The sequence below is a fragment of the Ambystoma mexicanum genome, chromosome 7p (genome assembly GCF_040938575.1).
Source record: "Ambystoma mexicanum isolate Mex_15411 chromosome 7p, UKY_AmexF1_1, whole genome shotgun sequence".
In the NCBI taxonomy this organism is placed as follows: Eukaryota; Metazoa; Chordata; class Amphibia; order Caudata; family Ambystomatidae; genus Ambystoma; species Ambystoma mexicanum.
In genome coordinates this window covers 695,233,781-695,254,110 of record NC_090939.1, presented here as the reverse complement: position 1 = coordinate 695,254,110, position 20,330 = coordinate 695,233,781, and the positions used below count along the sequence as shown (strand labels likewise).

The 20,330-nt window shown below is 46.6% G+C and overlaps 1 protein-coding gene across 3 annotated transcripts in view; it reads left to right on the top strand.

The window, feature by feature from the left end:
• Positions 1 to 20,330, top strand: part of ZNF654 (zinc finger protein 654) — a 389,308-nt gene that overhangs the window by 88,981 nt on the left and 279,997 nt on the right. For 2 of the 3 annotated variants that reach the window (XM_069636778.1, XM_069636776.1), the window contains exon 2: positions 10,535 to 10,680. Coding sequence is in view for 2 of the 3 variants with exons in the window: in XM_069636776.1 (XP_069492877.1) it covers positions 10,535 to 10,680 (146 nt within the window). In the remaining variant the exon portion in view is untranslated. The remainder of the gene's footprint in view (positions 1 to 10,534; positions 10,681 to 20,330) is intronic. The other variant, XM_069636777.1, reaches the window with a different exon arrangement.

The following is a 20,330-nucleotide window of genomic DNA, read 5'->3' as shown; positions in this document are numbered from 1 at the left end:
TTTCTTTTTAGTCTGCTTTCGAAACCTTTCTATGTGATGAATGGAACAAACTGTACTAACCTAGGACAATACGGCAGTTTGCGAAATCTCAGCCTTTTGTGAATGTGTATAGAAAGGAAAAAGTTTCAAAAAGTTTGTATGAAGGAAATTAAATAAAATAAAAAATAAAAATAAAAAAAATAACAAACATGGAGCCGGTGGACAAACTCGAATAAGGACAGATGGGTATAGTCGAGGAGGACGTAGGTAAGATACACGGACCATACGACTCGCTTTTTAAAGCATCGCACACAGATTAGGGGCACACGCATCCTCGTGGACCTTGCCCATAACAATCACATGAGGAAATAATCTGCCTTTTTGTTATCTATTTTTGCACATGCGTATGGAAATAAAACACGCGGCTTTAATCCCACGGCCACCATTTCGCATACAGAGAAATTGGTGCAGCCATTATTTTGTTAAATTCTAATCTGGAGTCACAAACAATGATTATGGCTGTGACAACTCACGTGCTATATTTAACACGAGATGAATTTGAAATGACACATAATATGGTAATCATGGTGAATTAGGAAAAAAGGATTATACTCTCCCAAATAAGGAGTAAAAGACATGCATGATGGAAACCTATGTAGGAACATATATAATTGTTTGTGCTTCAATACTTAAACATGGAGAAGTCTAATTATGCAATGTGGGGGTTTCTCCCATAGGCAAACTGGGATTATCCCATGACTGGATTAATGCTGTGAAGAATATTTGGTGCATCAAAAATACTGGGTAAGATGCGCTAGTATGTTGTAACCTAGTGTGATTTGTACAAGGTGACCTTACATTTAAACTATGTTCTGTCTAGCGTTTACCATTTGATTTATTTTATTTCTCTTTCAATTTTTTGTTGACTCCCTACAACCTCCTACCCCCCACCCCTTTCCACAAAATGGCCATTTCTATCCACTTTTCACAATATGTATGCACATATAACTGTTATGTTTTTCATCAACATTAAGTATACCAAAAGAAAAAATCTATCTATTGTTTTGCTACTCACGCTATAATTTAGCAATGATCATAATAATTGCTATCAATCATGTTTTATTTTGTTAAATTGATTGTGATGGACTTTTTGTATTTACTTGGTATATAGCCCTGATTTGAAAAATACGGTGTATACGTCGAAACGTGTGTCATCGAAAAAGGGCATTGAAATATATATATCGCAACACTGTGTGAATCAAACACATAAGGCGTGTGAGCTTTTTCTTTTGAACGGACTTCAGCAAATTGGGCGCATTAACATAATTTACGTGTAACTACTCCAATCCTGACCAAATATCAATGCTCGTTCTCCTATACATTTCTGAAGTTTTTCAGTACCACTCTGATGAACAATCGGGTTACATTTCAATCAGTCCATGGTTGGATTACCTCATTGCAGTCTTCTAGTCACCAGCCACTCCACCTATGCAAAAGATGTCCTTTTTGGACATGCATATTCATTCTGCGAGTAGTTGGAGAAAAGGTTTTAAACCACTAGGTGGTTCCTTGATGTTCAGCATTCAACCATCGTGGTCATGAAAAATGCAATCTCCACTGTGGGCTTTAACAAGATGGCGACCTGCTAAAGTATTGGGAAAAAGTTGTGTATCCTGTGCTCTTCTCCTTCAGGATTGTCTCCTTTTGCGTATTATCCACACCTAGATCAAGCAAGCCCTTCGCAATGAGCTGATGCTTCTGCTTGGAATTAAGCACCTGAACGCTGAGTGAGACTAGTTTGAGTGGGAACAAAGCAAGTTCATTGATTATTTATCAATAATTAAATGTATAGAAGATTCCTTTCCCCTGCTTCCTTGTAGGGTCAGACCATAGACGTCCCACCCTCCATCAAACACAGTGAAAACATACCAATTAAAAGAAAGGCACATACATAAATCAAAAGGCAAAATTCGAAAGTAGATCTGTATCAATGCTAACCATCTTTGTGTCTGACCTTCTTGCTCCCAGGAAGAAACGGGACTATATAAATCTGCAATTCTGTTACCTTATTACAACCCAAGATACAAAATCAGTACTAAAGGACAGGTCTCCTGCTCTCCTCTGCACCAAACTCTTGCATATTAATGAAAAAAGAACCCCACACGTGGAAATCATTCTGGTCCAGGTAACCTTAAGCAAGAGGCCAATCTTTGGCTGGAGAGTAGAAGTAGATGAAAAGATGCTCTGTAAGAAAATGTATTTGTTGGTACTGTCGTGGAAAATCACCCATAGACTCTTTAAGTTAGATTGATAAGCGTCTTTAATGTCAATCCGCAAGGCAGCATACAAAGACTTCAACATACAGGATATAGAACCAGCAACACTTTGAGAGTCTGCACAGCAACCCCCTTCCTGATTATGCACGGTTTTTATACAGTAAAACACACGTTCTATGGAAGGGGAGGTTCAGGCATTGCATTGTATTAACAGGCAACAATGTAGTAATTTTGAGACAATGGTGCACCCCCCCCCCCCCCCCCCTGTTCCCGTTTTATTATTTAATGTGGCTCTAGAGGATATATCGGCATGTACATTATAAGTTCCAACGCTTGGGAGTGAGGATAGCCCACTGTTAATGTTCGCAGACAATGTTGTCCTTGTTTTCCGCTCCCAGGTGGATTAAGCAAGCTGAAAGAGCATTTTCTCAACTATTGTGAATACAAGGGCCTAACAATAAACACTGAAAAGACCACACTAATGAGGTGCAGAAAAAAGTAAGATCATGTTCACGTATGGCCCTTGGTATAGGTAACACCCAAATTGGGGATGTCCCTTTCTTTGACTAGATTGGTGTTAGTATAGGGTGGAATATGCAATGGTAAAAACAAACTAGTAAAGCAAATACTCTCGAAATGTGATGGAAAGCTGTACTGTCCTTCTAAAAAAAAACTTTGGAAATAACATTGTTTCTCCTGCTGTTATATGACCAGACCAGGCCCCTTTGGCAGCGTTTTATGGTGCGGAAATTTGGGGACCCTCCCAACAACTCTTTACTGGGAACAAATGAAAACGCATTCATGAGGAAATTAGCTGCAGTACCGCTTAGCACACCTACCATTACACTTTGAATTTGAACTCCCTTTGATCATAGACCGCGTCCATTTGAAAATTATGCTTTATTGGATAGATGTATAGTTTGGGAATACACTTCTGTCCAATTCAAGAAAAGTATGCTAGATTTATTGGGGTACCCAAAAGCTAAATCTCTCCCATGGTTTAAGCAAATAAAGAACCTCTTATATTGGTTGCACTTAGTAGAATATTGGTTGAATCCTGCATCAATTACTTCCATCTGTAAACCAATCTTAATCGATGCCCATGCTGAGTGGTCCATGGGGAAGAATATGAGCAATTGCCTGTGTGTGGTGGTTGAGGTAGATCTCCTGCTATAGCTTAAACCAGCCCACTGGACAGCTGATTTCATGACCAACATCCAAGTCAAATGTATGGCGTGGATACTTGCCATCGTTATTAAATAGTGACAAAGTGCATATCCACGTGCATCTGAGGAAATGGCAATAGGCATTGTATTTTATTTTCTATGTTTTAGTTATTTTTGTAATTTACATAAATGGAACTTTATATGCGACTCTGAAGAATGTTTCAGTAAACCAACATGTAGCTTTTGACAAATTGTGAAAACACTAGCAAGCAGCCATATTTTTTTAAAGCGTTGGTTAGTTATCAAAAACGTAACTTCAAAGGGATTGTGTCCTCCGACGTATTCCTTATCTTTGATAATACGTTTCCAGCTTGCTGGCCTCGGAAATTTTTTCTGTAGAGGGCGCTACGTGTCGATGTCCGCCGAGTCGATGACCCTCGACGGCCACCGTATCGGAGCCGACGTCACCATGCCCATAAATAGCCACGCACTGCGTCCGTTGCTCAGGTCTGTTTTTCCGCGCTTCGTTGGGCCACGGAACATCGTTGCTCAGTTCAGTCAGGATAACTCTCTATATCTACTCGAATAAATACCAACTCGTTCTCGATGGCATCTTCATCGGAACCGACGACGCCGCGATCCGGCTTCAAGAAATGTCGAGACTGCGGTAAAAAAATGTCTAACGGATCCACACAGGATCTGCTTGTGGTGCTTGGGAGCCGAGCACCATTGTTCGGAGTGTGACTGCATGTCCATGACGGCGAAAGCCTTGAAGGAGTGCAAGGGGAAGCTCGAGAGAGGTAAATCGGTCAAAACCTCCTTGAAGGTTTCTTCGGCTGAGTGGAGGCATTCGTCTCCTCGTCGTCGAACATTCCCATTCTAGATCTCGGAAGTGGCTCCCACCATTCGTCGAGATAAAGACACACAAAAAAGAGACGTCGAAGATCCCCTTCCTCGTCTTCTGTTTCCCCAGAAAGGGTCTCCTGTCCCACAAAACACAGCTCTCAGACTGAGTGGGAGGAATTCAGAAAGAAAATGTTGAGCGTCTTCGAGTATGCAGCCTCAACCCCCTCGGAAGACCGCTGAGGGTGATACCCCGGGTGAAAAACCCAAAAAAATCAAAACGCTGCGAGTCGCTGCACCCGGCGAAACATTCCACCCGAGAGCGCCAAGAGCTGTCGGGTAAGAAGGCACCATCTTCTTCGCCGCCGTCAAAGATTCCTTCGACGCATGGATCGGCGCCATCAACGCCGTTGTCGAAGGGTTCTTCGACGCATCGGTCGATCGACTCGACGCCGATGAAAGAGAAGACCAAGGCTACTCCACAGCCAACGGTGATTCCAAGGGCCTCCGGCACGACTCGGAGACCGTCATCAATGTCCTCCAGTAGGATCCCGATCCTCTCGAGTTCTTCGAGACCTCGTCCAGTTTTCTCGAAGCCTGTCACATCGGCGTCGACGACATCGACGTTTTCTCACCCAATAATGACGAGTTTGGCTCCTTCTGCCTTAGAGATGGGTTTTACACCATTTCAGAGGTCCGAGTACCCTGGACTAACTTCAATTTATGAAGATGGGGAAGATTCTGACCAGGAAACATTTGGGTTGCAGAGGACCACACTGCCTATTTCAGAGGATTTCACCTCTGAGGAAATAAGGTTGAAGGACCTACAGGAGTCGCTACATGAGGCAAGTGGGCTGGACACTTCCCCAGAAGTGGAATTTGTTAAGCCAGACCCAGGGGAACATGACGAAACACCCTATAGAACCCTTATGGCAAGAATTATTGAATTTATGGGTTGGTCTGCTCCTTTGCCTGTTTTTCAACAGGATGACCTGACAGACATATTAGACAAAGGTCCACAGGAGGACCCTGTGGTCCCCTTCCATGCAGCCTTACAAAGGAAAATTACATCTAATTGGGAAACTCCTGAAGTTATCCCTGCGGTCAATAAAAGATTGTCAGCCAAGTATAGGGTAGCGGCTGCTGACCCTGAATACTTATCAAAACACCCGACTCCAGAGAGCCTGGTGGTCCAAGCGGCAACTTCATCTAGCAGTAGGACTGCTTACCCTACTGTCCCACAGGATAGAGCTGACAAGAGGTACAATTCTATGGCGAAGAAAGTCTTCTCTGCTTGTAGTATGGCGTTGAAGTCCATCAACGCTACCTGTATGCTCGCCAGGTTCAGTCACACACTGTGGGAGTGTGCTTCATCAGCGGCTGACTGCATACCCGAAGGAGAGGAAAAGGAAGCCTTCCTTAACATTATTAAAGATGGCAAAGATGCCATGTGCGAATCACTTCAAACTGGCATCGATTCCGCTGACCGTATCAGCAGGGCCATGGCGGCAAGTATAACAGTCCGCTGGCATGCGTGGTTGCAAAAGTCTGGCTTTGCTCCAGATGTACAGGCCAGACTTTTGAATATGCCCTTTGACGGCTCTTCGTTATTCTTAAAAAAGGCTGACAGTCTGGAAAAGTTGCAGACTTCTAAAGCAGCAGCAAAATCTTTAGGAGCTGCTATCCACCAAACTCCTTTTCGCCCCTCAGGAACCTCTGGGAGAGGAAAGTCCTTTTGCTATTATTCCGCATTCGGGAAAGGCAGAGGACAGCCGGCTCAAAGAGGCCAAAGGAGATCCACCCGAGGTGGACGGGTCAAAGGTACTAAGGCCGCATCAGCAGCAGGTGCCCCCAAACCACTCTGAGGTCTTTCCACACAAAACACCTGTAGGGGGCAGGTTAACTCACCATCTGACGGAATAGCAGGCTATAACGTCAGATGCTTGGGCATTGGAGACAGTTACCCAGGGTTACTGCCTGCCCTTTCTACACATCCCTCACATCCCTCAGTCATCCACTGGGGAACAGCTCTCTAAAAGTTCCAGATCCGCTCCTCTTGCAGGAAATTATAGACCTGCTAGAGAAAGGTGCCATAGAACCGGTACCTGTAGTTGACAGGAACAAGGGCTGGTACTCCCCCTACTTTCTCATACCAAAGGACGACGGAGGACTGAGACCCATCCTGGACTTACGAGAATTGAACAAGTTCCTCAGGAAGGACACGTTCAAGATGGTAACACTCTCGGATCCTTCAGGCGCTCCAGCTCCAGGACTGGCTGGTATCCCTGGACCTTCAGGATGCTTATTTCCATGTGCCAATCCATCTCAAACACAGGAAATACCGGAGGTTCGCAATTGGCGACTCGCATTATCAATTTCGAGTTCTGCCATTTGGACTGAACTCCGCCCCGAGGGTCTTCACCAAGCTAATGTCAGTAGTGGCGGCTAGTCTGAGGAAAGGGATCCACGTCTACCCCTACCTGGACGATTGGCTGATCAGGGCTGTATCTTCGAAACGGGCCCAGATCAGCTAGATTATGTCTGCCACTTCCTTCACAAACTGGGCTTCTCCCTCAATTTAAAGAAGTCACAGATGATACCATCACAGAGACTCCAGTTCATTGGAGCGGTCCTGGACACTTCCCTGGGAAAAGCCTCGCCACCAGAGGTGAGGGCTCAAGATATTCTGCAGATGGTCAACAAGTTTCAAAATGCCCAACGTCTCCCAGCCTTCGACTTTTTGAGGTTGCTAGGCCTCATGGCATCCTGCATCTTCCTTGTGCCAGAGGCTCGTCTGAGAATGAGATCTCTTCAGTGGGCACTGAGAACTCAGTGGTCACAATTCTCAGGGAGAATGACAGATCTCCTCCGGATTCCGGACAAAGTAGCCTGCAACCTTCAATGGTGGGCCTATCCAGAGAACATCTTGAAAGGAGAACTGTTTTGGCAACCATGGCCGGAGATGACAGTAGTCAGACTCCTCACTCGCGGGGTGGGGAGCCCATGCCAACGACTTGACCATCAGCGGTCGTTGGTCTCCATCGGAGTCCAGACTACACATCAACCTATTGGAGCTGAGAGCGATCAGACTAGCACTGAAAGCTTTCCTGCCATCAGTACATGGGAGAAATGTCCTGATAATGACAGACAACACGTTGGCCATGCACTACCTCAACAAAAGAGGAGGCGTAGGATCACTGCCACTGTGCAGAGAGGCAATGCAGCTCTGGTTTTGGGCAATTCGGGAAGGAATCTCTCTATCGGCAGTCCACCTAGCCGGAGAGAAGAACTTGACAGCAGACGCTCTGAGCAGGCAGAGCACAGTCTCCCACGAGTGGGAGCTAGCTCAGGAAGTCCTTCAAGAGATCTTCGCCCTTTGGGGAACCCCTCGGGTGGATCTGTTCGCCACAAGCACCAACAAGAAGTGCGATCTGTTCTGTTCAAGGGAATTTCCCCGAGAGGAGCTCTAGGAGACGCGTTCGTAGTGGACTGGGAGTTTCCACTCCTTTACGTGTTCCCACCAGTCCCTGTTATTCCTCAAATGATCAGGGGGTTGAGAAGATTCCAGAAAACCATGATCCCAATTGCCCCAGACTGGACCAGGAGAACGTGGTACCCGGACCTTCTAGATATGTCCATCTGCCCTCCAATCCGTCTTCCACTCAAAGAGAATCTTCTCTCGCAGAAGGGAGGTCAGGTTCTCCATCCAGACACCAGAACCCTCAACCTTTACGCTTGGCTTCTGAAAGGGTGAGGTACAAGGATTGGGATCTCCCTGATGACGTCATGGAGGTGTTGCTTTCGGCCAGAAGGCCAGCAATAAAGTCTTTAAAACGCTGCCGTTGGAACAAATTTTGCAGCTGGTGTAGGGAAGAGAATATCGACCCTTTTTCATGTGGTACACCAACAGTGTTATCGTTTCTACTCTACTTGGCAAACTCAGGCCTTCAAGTTGGCACTGTAAAAGGCTATCTCACAGCGCTTTCTATCTTCAAGCGCACTGCGGAGGAACCATCATATTTCAAACTACCTCTAGTGATACAATTTCTCATGGGATTAACTAATGTTTATCCTCCGAAACCATTCCAGGTTCCCTTATGGGACTTTAATTTAGTCTTAAACTTCCTAATGGGCACTCCATTCGAACCACTTCACTCTTGTTCGCTGAGATTTCTCTCGCTTAAAACTGTCCTATTGGTAGCACTAACATCTGCTAGGAGGGTGAGCGAACTACAAGGAATCTCTCTATCGGCAGACCCCCACATACGATTTTCCACAAGGACAAAGTTGTCCTACAGGTGAAGCCTAATTTCCTCCCAAAGGTGGTTTCTGAATTTCATATTACTCAGAAAATTACCTTACCTTCGTTCTACCCTCCTCCCCATCCGGGGAAAGAGGAAGAAAGGCTACATAGGCTGGACCCAAGGCGAGCGCTCAGCTTTTACATCAGCAGAATGGCTAGGATCAGGCAAGCGGAGCAACTGTTTGTAGGATACTCGGGTCACAAGTTGGGACTACCCATAACAAAACAAACCATTTCCAGGTCGATTATTTTGGCCATTCTGGAAGGTTACAACTGGCAGGGAAAGAGCCACCCCAAAATCTTAGGGCTCATTCAACCAGGGGAATCGCAGCCTCTTCGGCTCTCCAAAGAGGGGTACCGGTCCGAGACATATGTGCGGCTGCCACATGGTCGTCCGCACATACATTCACAAAATTTTACAACCTGGATTCCTCCACTGGTCAAGAGACCAGATTTGGCAAGGCCGTATTACATTCGGTCCAGCCCTAAAGGGATACATAACATTCTTACTCCCACCTCCAATTACATGCCACTGCTATGGGAGTCTATCAAAGATAAGGAATACGTTGGAGGACACAATCCCTTCGAAGAACAAGTTACTTCTTACCTTGTAACGTTCTTTCGACGGGATGTTCCTCCGACGTATTCCTTATCGCCCCTCCCATCCATCCCCGCAGTAATACTTCCCTTGTGGTTGCAGCTTACGCTCCTTCAAGGTCAATAACCAATTCAGGCATGACTGTGGCCGTCGAGGGTCAAAGACTCGGCGGACGTCGACGCGCAGCGCCGTCTACAGAAAAAATTTCCGAGGCCAGCAAGCTGGAAACGTATTACCAAAGATAAGGAATACGTCGGATGAACATCCCGTTGAAAGAACCTTACAAGGTAAGAAGTAACTTGTTCAATTGTCTCTTACTCTTAATTGATGCATCTTGGTGGCCTGCTCACAATTTTCCCTGGATGCCTTATGGGTTCTAGTTTTGGCTTATTCTGTAGTGCGAGCTTATGGGTTTGTGTAGCGATAAATCGGTAGTTTGCTTCCTTGCATTCTCCCTGTAGAGCTTTCATCCATTCAGGCTTTGCCTGACCTTACCATGGCTCTATCGGGTTGGCCCATTCAGGGCCTCCCAGCACCATAGTTGATGTCGGCACAGTTTTGACTTTCCCAGATTATTCATTTGCTTCTCGACACCAGACATTAAGGATAGCATTGGAGCAGAGCTGGGATTTATTGCAGCAAAAACACAGGGAACATATACTCTTATGTTTAAGAGCTGGTTGAAACATTTACACCGAATAAATATGCAGTCTTTATGGTTGTTTTTTCTCAAGCAATAATTTAAAAATGTCGTTTTGGGGAACTTGATAATGGCGTCAAGCAGGCCCAGCATTTTAAATGCATGTTCATTTAATTCATCAGGTAAATCGAAAGGAAATGTACGTTGAGATGATGTCCAACATTTGGGATCTTGATTATAACGCTGGATGTGGATGGACCGTTTTACAGTTCGTTTGGCAACTGTTACTCCCTGGGCATATTAGGCAGTATCTGATAAACAGAGCGTGTATCTGGGGCACTAATGCAAATGACTTTACAAGGAGCGCATACTTCAGCCAATGCTGTTACCTCTGTCAATGCTGATATGTTTATAAAATAGCAGTTCATCCGTTTAGATTAATGGTTTATAGACGTGATACAGATGTTTCTTTTAGTCTGTTTTTATTTAATTTTTTTGGGTTCACTTTCTTAAAAGGCTAACGCAACAGCCCGATTAAGGAGCATAACTGAGTGTCCTTGTGTCATGGGCCAAAGTTGTATACCGAGCAAGAGGGGAACCAGGGATGAATCTGAGGTGATGGATGTTTATGGTCATCCAAGATTGTATTGCTTTCAACAGCTTTGTGTGAATAAGTGATCACGTGACACTAAAATGTACTGCTTCTGATGTGCCTTTTCTTTTAACTAGGTGGTTGATGAATATACTGGACGATGGCAAGTCCCTTTGCCACAACTGCAAGTTCTTCAAACTGCTCTTTGTTGCTTTACGTCGACATGCCTTTCCTACCCCGCTGAATGTGAGCACATACAATATGTTTTGAGTAGAATAGCTTTGTAAGTACATTTTACTTCCATCATGGCTTGGCTTAAGTGTTTTTCTGATGGGAACATTGTGAGCATGTGCATGCCTAAGGGTGTTTTAGTTGAACAATTGTTGCCATGTTTGCCCAAGTAGCATACATTTACTGCTACGTCCCATCTCCTTTCCTCCACAATTAAGGGACATGTCCTTCAGGATTGGACCAGCAAACTTTTTTGTGTAGCACAAAACTGTAATTTTGTAAAAATGTTTGTGGGGGCCAGCACATGCGAGGACTCTGCCCTGCATGCCTATACATACCCCTTCCCAATCTTTCAGTCCTTTTTTTTTTTCTTTTTTTCTTTGTGCAGTTTGGTTCAGATATATGCTCAGTGGCACTTGCTGGTACCCTTTTTCCGCCTTTTTCTTGTCCTGTCGTAATTCCTTTACCTGCGTGCCTTGTTTCCATGGTCTGCCTTTTCCCTCTGCCTATGCCGGAGCATGCATGATTAGCACCATGCGTTTACTGCAGTCGTCTTACCACCCTCCCCCATAGTCTTTAACTCGAGGGTCTAGGCTCCGACCATTGGTGGAACTTGTTTCTTCTGCGGGTCCCTTTCGGTATGTGCAATTGTAGGTGGGAAGATGTTTTTCTACGCATCGACTTATTCTTCCAAGCCACCTAAGACTTTTTAAAAGGGAAACCACGCTGTTCAAGTTAATTTATTTTCATAGCACTGAGGCCAAGCAACCTCTTCCTGAGTGCGTCTGGTTCAGGGAGGAGTCGTGTGGACCCTAGCGTAACATGTCAAGAAGTACCCCATAAGGGGAAAATCTGGAGACTGTAGCTTCCTCCGAGGCTCCCCTGCAAAGGGGCTAAAGGGCCCAGGGGCAGCCCTGAGGGTTCCCTATCGGTGGGTAACAAAGTTAATGAGGGGCCCCCTACCAGGGGCTTAATCTACCAGTGAGTCCTCTTGACTAAAACAATACCGGCCACAGTGAGGATCCCCTAACAGGAGCTAAAAGGTCGGGGGAGTGGGGGATAGGCCTCACCCTAAGACAAAATCGGCATTGTCGTGGATCCCTACAAAAGTGCTCATCAAGGGATTCAACAAGGTTCAAAATTAAGATTGAATAAGAGTTACAAGCTGCTCCTGCATATTGTGATGAATCCAATGGTAAAATCACTCCTTTCCCAGCGGAGACCTCCTCTAATGTGACCAGTGGATAGCAGCCGCTATCTGATCCCGACCCTGGGGGCTACTATATGAGGGAGGATCACATGGGGGGGGGGGGGAGACAACCTCCGGCAGGGGATGATGGTATCAGCGGGTGAGACATGGTATCACCCTTTCCCCTTGGAGTATGAACCTTCCATTTACAACACTCTTAATGGCCTATTGTAATACCTCCCCTTCTCCTTCCATGAAGGGTATTGAATCCCCTTTTGTTACAACCTTTAGGCCAACTCTCAAACGTGGACTCACATAGCAATCCTCGATGACTTACTAGCCATCCAAACCCATTATGGACATTCATCCAAGGCTTTCATGAAAGTTGCTAAAAAGGGACTACTCTTCACATAAACACCACAACACTGCAACGAGGAAGAGGAGTGCAGAGCAAGAGAAGCCCCAAGCACAGGCAGCGCTCTAGTTGCTGGGAGCACACAACCAGTGCCTAGGGCATTTTAAATCCAGACCGCCAGAAACTGACTGCTGGTGGGAGCGGGCTTCCTCTGTGCGATCGACTGGCTGGAAGGTTGGTGGAGCCAACCGGCTCAGGAGTTCAGAAGCAGAAAGATGCGCAGAGAAGAAAACACATGGCAGGAAAGCCGGAAGTCAGTGCAGGACTCCTGCGCTGGTGTCGGAAACCAGCAGTTCACCTACCGGAGACCGGCGCAAAGCAGATGAGCCCAGCTGGAGCCGCGGTAAGCCGAAAGCAAATGGTCTCGAGGAAGAATGCACCCAAAGACTGTTGCAGGCTGCGAAAGTAATGAACACTGTGAAGGGCCTTGTGTCCACACTAGAACAGAGGGAGCACTGGGGTGTATAGGCAGCATTGATAAATTCAAATAAACCTAACCGAACTGAGAGAGAAAGAAAGAGCTGTTTACCAAACCCAAGTGAAAGTGCGATTTTGAAGTTTGCGAGTATGTGCCACACATGCATATAAGCAACACTTAACAGGCAATATACAATGGACAGAGTGTATAAACCAACAATGCGAACGTGGTGAACTATCAAGAGTGGAAGTGTGAGTAAAGGTACACAAGTAGAAAGCCCTGGCAGGAGAGTCTACTAGGCAGGTACACCTGTACAAAGAGTCTTGGTAGGGAAACATAGCAGGCAAGGACACATTGAGGAGCATATAAGAACAACCAAAAAGTTAGTGCTGGTCCCAGAGACTAAAGAGCAAAAAGCCTGGCAAGAAAGTACACCAGGTATTCTGACAAGACAAAAGGTTCAAACAATTTTTGTGTACGATTTTTGTTCTTGATCTAGAGGAAGAACGAGAACTGTTATTTGTAAGAAAACTTGACAATGAATCCAGGCAAAGAGAGAGACCCTCTGGAACAAGGAGCCATGTCCTAGAGACTTTTTGTTGGAGTTACCCATTTCTTTACCCGTTTAAACCTTTATAGAACACTGATGGCCAAAGATCTTATCAGTTTCACCTTGGAGTTTAGTTCTTTAAACTGTGAGGGTTCGAATTGCACTTGGACACATGACTTTTGTTTTGGACATTCTGACACCAATGGATCCTTAGTTTTGAGTTTAGGTAGGGGAAAAACTGCTAGTGCAGGAACAGTGAGGCATTTCCCCATTCCTTTTATTCATAAATAATACGTCTTTAGCCAAAACCATGTGTAACTTGTGTCAGAGTTTCATTCCTAACTGCTCACAGTATGTAGCATTAACTAGTCACCAGGAGGTACCACTGGAGAACGAGGAGCTTATAAATAGCGTTATGCAACTGTAACTTCCACATAAAATGAAAACATGTAAATGTATTCCTTATTTATGACCCCTTATTCTTTAAATGTCATATAGATGTTCCCTAATGTTTATAGATTGCCCCAAATGCATAGAGTTAAATTCACTTAGTTTGTTCTGTGTATATTGGCCTGAGATGCCAAAAGTAGCTCCTGGTATCTGTTGGTTTTATGCTAACCAAGCTTGTCTATGCTATAAGCAGGAGCTAAATGGCTCTGAGCTCCCCTCATTTTCAAACCATGTAATGCTTCAAATTCTCTTGAGAAATTGCAGTCAGAGGCCTCCAAGCAAATGGCCAAATTGCCTGAATCTTCCGACAATGTTATGACGCAGTTCACCACTCCTCTTCTCAATACGGCCACCCCATACAATATTGAGACGGCCATTCCCTCAATGTCCTCGGTGATCATTCTCACTGAAAGTGGGCCAATACTGGTGCCTAGTGCATCTTTAGGTAGAGATTCCTTTACACCAAGTGTTGAAAGGCCGACACATACTAGACTGTCCTTGCCTGTACTGTCCCTTCCACTGCTGGCTAGGGGGTCCTTCATGGAAACCCGGCTTGATTGATTCTTGGAGACTCTTGTCTGATCCCCACTAAGATTGGTGGGGGGCAAAGAGAGGACTTGCCGCAGGCCCTGACATGCGGGGAGGGGGTGGGTTGAACAAGGTTGACTGATTAAAAAAAGAAAAAAGTCAGTTCCAATTGTTCACCTAACTTAACTAGCACATGGCGGGACATTTTATGGTGTGCTGCTGAGGCTCTAAATGTACGGCCTGTTTGAGTACATTCTGCTCTGATCAATTCATCCTGTAATGCTTTGTGTTCACTATGGTATACATAGTTTGTGTGTTCACTATGACGCAACTCCTGTAGGATTCTTAACTTTCTGTGGGATTATATTGGTTGTGTGTAATAGCCACATTTTATAATGCATAGGAGTGCCACAATGGTTCAGAAGATAGTTCAGTGTGTTAAACACTTGTGTAGAAATGTGTTTTATATTCAAGATTACAATACCAAATTTCAGCAAAGCAGACTCGCCCTTTCCTATGCCTAAAGTTGATACAACTGTGTGTACATGTACTTTGTTTTGTAGCACAATAGGTGCTACTATCACCAATGTACCTGCACCAGTTAGTGGTTGCTATTGTTTTATAAAAACTACATGGCATCAGTATGCTGAAAGTCTAGAAATCTTTGCCTTCAGATGGGGTGTTGCTCCCCCCAACCCCCTATGGTATGGTAATGTTTGTTTATAAAGTACCTATACACAGGCAAGTGTTTCAAAGTTTTCATGGAGGGTGGGAACATGGGGACATTCTGAAACAATAATAGTCTGCACAGGCAGAGTAAGTGCATAAATACACTTAACAGCAAATAGGCCTGCACAACTATTCTGCAGTTTACCAAGTGCATTTAGGGGCGAAGACCAGGGATAACAGACGGACGATCTTCCGGCACAGTGCATTTGGATCGTACAAGTGCACAGACAGTCACAGGGAGGGGGACGTCCAATTGCACCCAGTCTGTGTAGACTGGGGTAAGGGCAGAGAGAGCCACTCACTAGGGTAATTTTAAAGTGCAGTAAGGGTGGGTGAGGTGTAGGGCCCTGAGACGAGTGCGGGAGAGGACTGGCGGGGGTGCCTGGGACGGCCTGTAAGGAAGAGGGAGAGTGGGAAAGAGCAGAGAGCTAGGTTAGCAGGGTAGAGGTGTAGAGAGAAGAAAGAGGGGAAGAGGACGTTCTTTGAGTAGTTTCCTGAACTTAAGAGGATCAGGATCAAGACAGCGGGTAGCAGGGATGCTGTTCCAGAGGGAGGCACCTGCTGAGGATAAAGATCTCCCTCCATATCTCTGCTTGGAGAACGGCTCACTCGCAGGAGTTTGGAGGTAGATGAGCGGAGGGCTTGTGAGGGACAGTATTTAGGGGTCAGTGTTGCAGGTAGGTAGGTCCCAGGATTCAGAAAGCCTTGTGGACAATGCAAAGGGTCTTGAACTTGATCCCTGCAGCCGCAGGGAGCCAGTGAAGGGATTTCAGCACCGGAGAGATGCGGTTGCTGGACTTGAGGCCGAGGATAATTCTTGCAGTTGTATTCTGGATGAGTTGCAGAGGGCACAGGGTAGAAGCAGGGAGGTTGAGAAAGAGGCTGTTGCAGTAGTCCAGCCTAGAGAGAACCAAGGCTCTGTACACAGTGAGCCACTGTGGGACGGTGAGAAAAGATAGAGTACCTCTGAGGAGGTGTAGCTGATAGTTGGACTTTTTAGAGAGTCTGAAATGTGAGGGGAGAAGGAAGGAGTGGAGTCGAAGATGACACCAAGGTTTTTAGCCCCGCAAGTGGATGCGGGCGCGGGACCAAGGGAGGCCGGCCAGAGAGTGGAAAAAACTGGAGCATGGGACCCAATGCGCACAATCTGTCTTACTGGCGTTGAAGCATAGGTCATTTGCAGCACACCATGACTGAATAGCGGACATGCAGTCCAATATGAGCGTGGTGGAGGAGATGGCTGAGGGTAGCTTGAAAGATAGTTGCACGTTGTCAGCGTTGCACTAGAAGGTAGAGGTGAAAATGGCAATCACATGTGCGAAGACAGCCATATAGACATTGAAGAACCAGAGTGCTAGGTTAGATCCCTGGGGAATACTGCAGGTTGAGAGAGCGATGGTCGAGAGAAAGACTCAGAGTTCCACCTGGGATGGGCGGTCTGAGAGAAAGGAGGTTAACAATGCCAGAGCCTGACCTGTGATTCCCAGGGTGTCATGGAGACATGCGATCAGGATGTTGTGGTTAACCGTGTCAAAGGCAGAGGAGTTGTCTAGGAGAATGAGAACAAAGGGAGTGTGTGTGTCAAGGTTTGAGAGCAGTTCTTACCTGGGTTTTCAGGAGAGCAGTTTCCGTGCCTCTGGATGCTCTAAAGCCAGACTGATGGTCATGGAAACAACCAATCAAATCAGTGTGGAGGGTCAGCTGAGAGCCAACTTCTCCAGGAGTTTGCCCAGGAAAGGAGTAATAAAGATGGGGCGGTAGTTTGTCGGAAAGCAAGGGTTGGCAGAGGGTTACTTGAGCAGAGGGTGCAGAAGCGAGTGTTTAAGAGCAGTTGAGAAAATTCCAGTGGAAAAGGAGAGATTGCAGAGATCCGCGAGTGAATCAATATTGTCCTTAAAGGTTTTGGAGGGGCAAGGGTCCACCTGTTTGGATGAAGCCTTCATAGACCGGACTTGTCTAGAGACCTTATCGGGTGTGACGAGTGAGGGGGAGTGGAGGAGGAGGGGGGTCCAAGGTAGGCTACGGTGTTGGGTGTGTGCTGTGGTGTGGAAGAGAGGGAGGAAAGGATGTCTTGGGTTTTTGCGATGAAATGTGCAGCCAGGGCCGAGCAAAGGTCCTGGGTGGATGTGATAGAAGAGGCTGCTGTAGGAGTGGCCAGTTCCTTATAGACTAAGTTCGCCCGTGTTGCTCGATGTCGCAGATATTCAGGCTTGAATATAGGTTTTTATTTGGCGCGGATGCACATTCCGTATTGCCTTTGAAAGAGGCGGCAGGCCAGTTTGTCAGATGGTTCGCTGACGAATTCCATTTCTGCTCTGCTGCCCTACATTTGCGTTTAATGGCAGCCAGATCAGAGTTGTACCAAGAGTTGCACTTTTTGGAAGGCTTCAGTTGGACCCTCATGACAGGGGCAAGAGTGTCGAGGGTTTTGGAAATAAAAAGATTGAGGTTAGTGAGGGCTGTCAGGGTGGGAGTCGGCCTCGGGTAAGGGAGGTGGAGAGTAGGTGGAGGCAAAGGCAGCCACTGTCCCTTTTTTCATGGGTCTGGTGACTTTAAAGCCGATTGGCCGTGCAGGGTGTGCTGCTGCGAGAGCTTCAGGTGTGTTGAGAGAAGAGTGGTCAGGTCAAAAGAGACAGGTAGTGAGAGGGATGTCAGTAGAGATGATAGCATCCAAAGCGTGGCCCGTGGTGTGCGTGGAGGCAGAGGGTAGGATAGAGAGGGAGAGAGTCGCAAAGGTTATGGAAAGGAACTGAGGAGCCAGGACAGTTGAGATGGATGTTAAGATCACCCATCGGGAGGAGTTGAGTAGAGAGGAGGCCAGGTCAGCCCATTCCGAGAGGAAGAGGGGGGGGGACTGTCCTGGTGGCCGATAGAGGGTGGCCATAATGAGAAGATTTGGGGCCGAGTGAGAGTCTGCAAACTAGGCACTCGAAGGAGGAGTAGGCATGAGTAGGGCTGATGGACACAAGTATCCATCCACTCCCCCACCTGTCTTCTTAGGCCTGGGCGCAGAGAGGATTTTGTCACCTTAAAGAGGAGTGTCAAAGCTTGTGACGGTATTCTTATTGAACCATGTCTCTGTGATGGCGAGCACTTCAAGATCCATGAGTTTGAGTAATATGCAGATGTCAGACAAGTGTTTGATGGCAGAGCGAGTGTTGAGAGTGGCAATGTGGAGCAGCTTGCCATCTTTGAGAGTCTTCCTGGGGGATGGGGGTAACAGGGGAAAGTGGTCCCACCCAAAGGTGGCAAGAGAACCAGAGGGATAGTGGAAGAATGCGAAGCATCCAAGGGAACTGGGACAGTACATCAAGGCGAGGGTGCCTGTACAGAGGAGCAAGGCAAAGTGGGCAAGGGGGCCTGTGCAGAGGATGAGCAAGGCACAGTGGGCAAGGGGGCCTGTGCAGAGGAGGTGAAAGGCACAGTGGGCAAGGGGGGGCCTGTGCAGAGGAGGAGCAAGGCACAGTGGGCAAGGGAGCCTGGCCAGAGAGGTTAGGTTAGAGAGGCGAAGGAGGAGCCTGTAAAAATGAAGGTTGGTTTTTAAAACCCTGTACTTTGATGGGTCCATTGAAATGGACATTTACGATGACTCTGGAAATGGAGAAGAGGTCAAGGGGAACCTCCCAGCGAGTGCCACCATTAATTGGAGAAGAGGCAATAGTAGAGAGAAAGCCGACCATGTAGCAAGTCCATAGGTCGGGTGCATTAACAAAGAAGAGGATGTCATTGAGTATCTCTCTGGCGGAAGCCGTGACCTAGGTGTCTGCAATAGGAAGGCCTGGGTTTGAACCCAGAATGTCCTTAAGTTTCTTCCGGACAGATTTAGTAATAGTAGGATAGGAGATAGTGAAGCAGTTAGAGAAGATGGATAGCGACATGGTTGGCTGCAGTGGAGGGGGGGGGCACTTATTAGCCTGAAGCACTGATTCACACGGAGCAATGTGGTGGGGGGCACAAGGAAGGGGAGAGACAGAGGGTAGCGCACACAGCTAATGAAGACACAGAGCAGCTGCTAAATTCGAGGAACTGGGCACAGCTAAATTCGATTTTTGGCAGTACAAAGTGAAGCACATGCAGCAACTGGGAGTGATAGGTGGGTCAGTCACAGGTGTGGAGGAAGAGGTTTGATGAGTTTAGTTGAGGGAACTAACGTTCAGAGAAAATGTTAGATGCTCCATTGATTTCAGGTGTCCAGAACGTGTGGAATTCTCCTCAGTCTCATGTGCGCATGGGGGGGGGGGGCTGTAGGAGAGGACACAGACCCGGCCAGGCAATGGCCAGGGCCTTATAAAGTGGGCCTTTGAGGGGTGGGTCTGCTAAAGCCTGTCGATCTACAATAGGCCAGGTATAGTGTGCAAGTAGCCAATGGCAGGCAGGTGGCAGATGCTGAGGTCCACGGGAGCTTCTTGCTGTTAAGAAAAGACTGCAGCCATCTTTCACTTCCCACGAGGCCAGCAGGGAAAAGGTCTACTGATGTGGCTCACACCTCGGGCAGTGAACTCGGTGGGCAACAGGCAGAGTGAACGGGATGCATGGTAAAGGAAAGCGGGGATGAAAAGATAAGAAATTTTTACCTTCTCACATGCTGGTGTCATTGTTTAGCCCATTGCTTGATCCTTCCTTTTATGCAGACCATTTGAGTAGAAGGGGTTGTAAACAGAAGTGTACCAGGTATCACTAGCCCTGGCACACCTATTTTAACGGATGTTTATTTGACTCAAAAACAGTGCTTTTTTGTACAATTCAAAGGCTCCTGTGCACATCATGATTAACAATCCACAAGCTTGTGTTTTGGATAGATATATATTTTTTCTTTTTTTTTTTTTCTTCTCAGGCTTGTGGAATCTGCTTAGATCACATGCTGTGCATAGGCCGACATCTAGTGGAAGCTGCAGAGTATTAGTTTGTTTTTCGAAACTCGAAAAGGTGCGTCGAACTAGGGCGTGCCAGTAAGACTATCCCTAGTATGACGTCCACTGTACCCATGATCCCTCACGCGTGTAGGACCCTCAGATTGTTTTTTTCCACCATACTGTCGGGCGCATATTGTGGAGTTCCCTTGGCTATAGTCATTATCAGAAATGTAATATTACAAAACGTCCTCATTCTTTCCACACTACGCCGAAGTTCCACGTCGGTGGAGATCCAGGGAACCAGCCGTCGAGACTACACGATGGACTTTGGTCCTCGGAAGGCCTCTGGCCTCGGCCCTGTGCAAGTTTGGAGAGTGGGGGGGGTGGTCATACAACTTTTCCCACTTTATTTCCTACACATACCTGCCCGCTGCCAATTTATAACACATGGAGAGTACTCCTTTCAAATTCTGCCGCAAGTGTAACAGGAAGTTTCCCTGGGTAGACAAACACAATACGTGTAACCTCCTGTCTCCCACGAGACCATACCGAGGCTACCTGTCGAGCTTG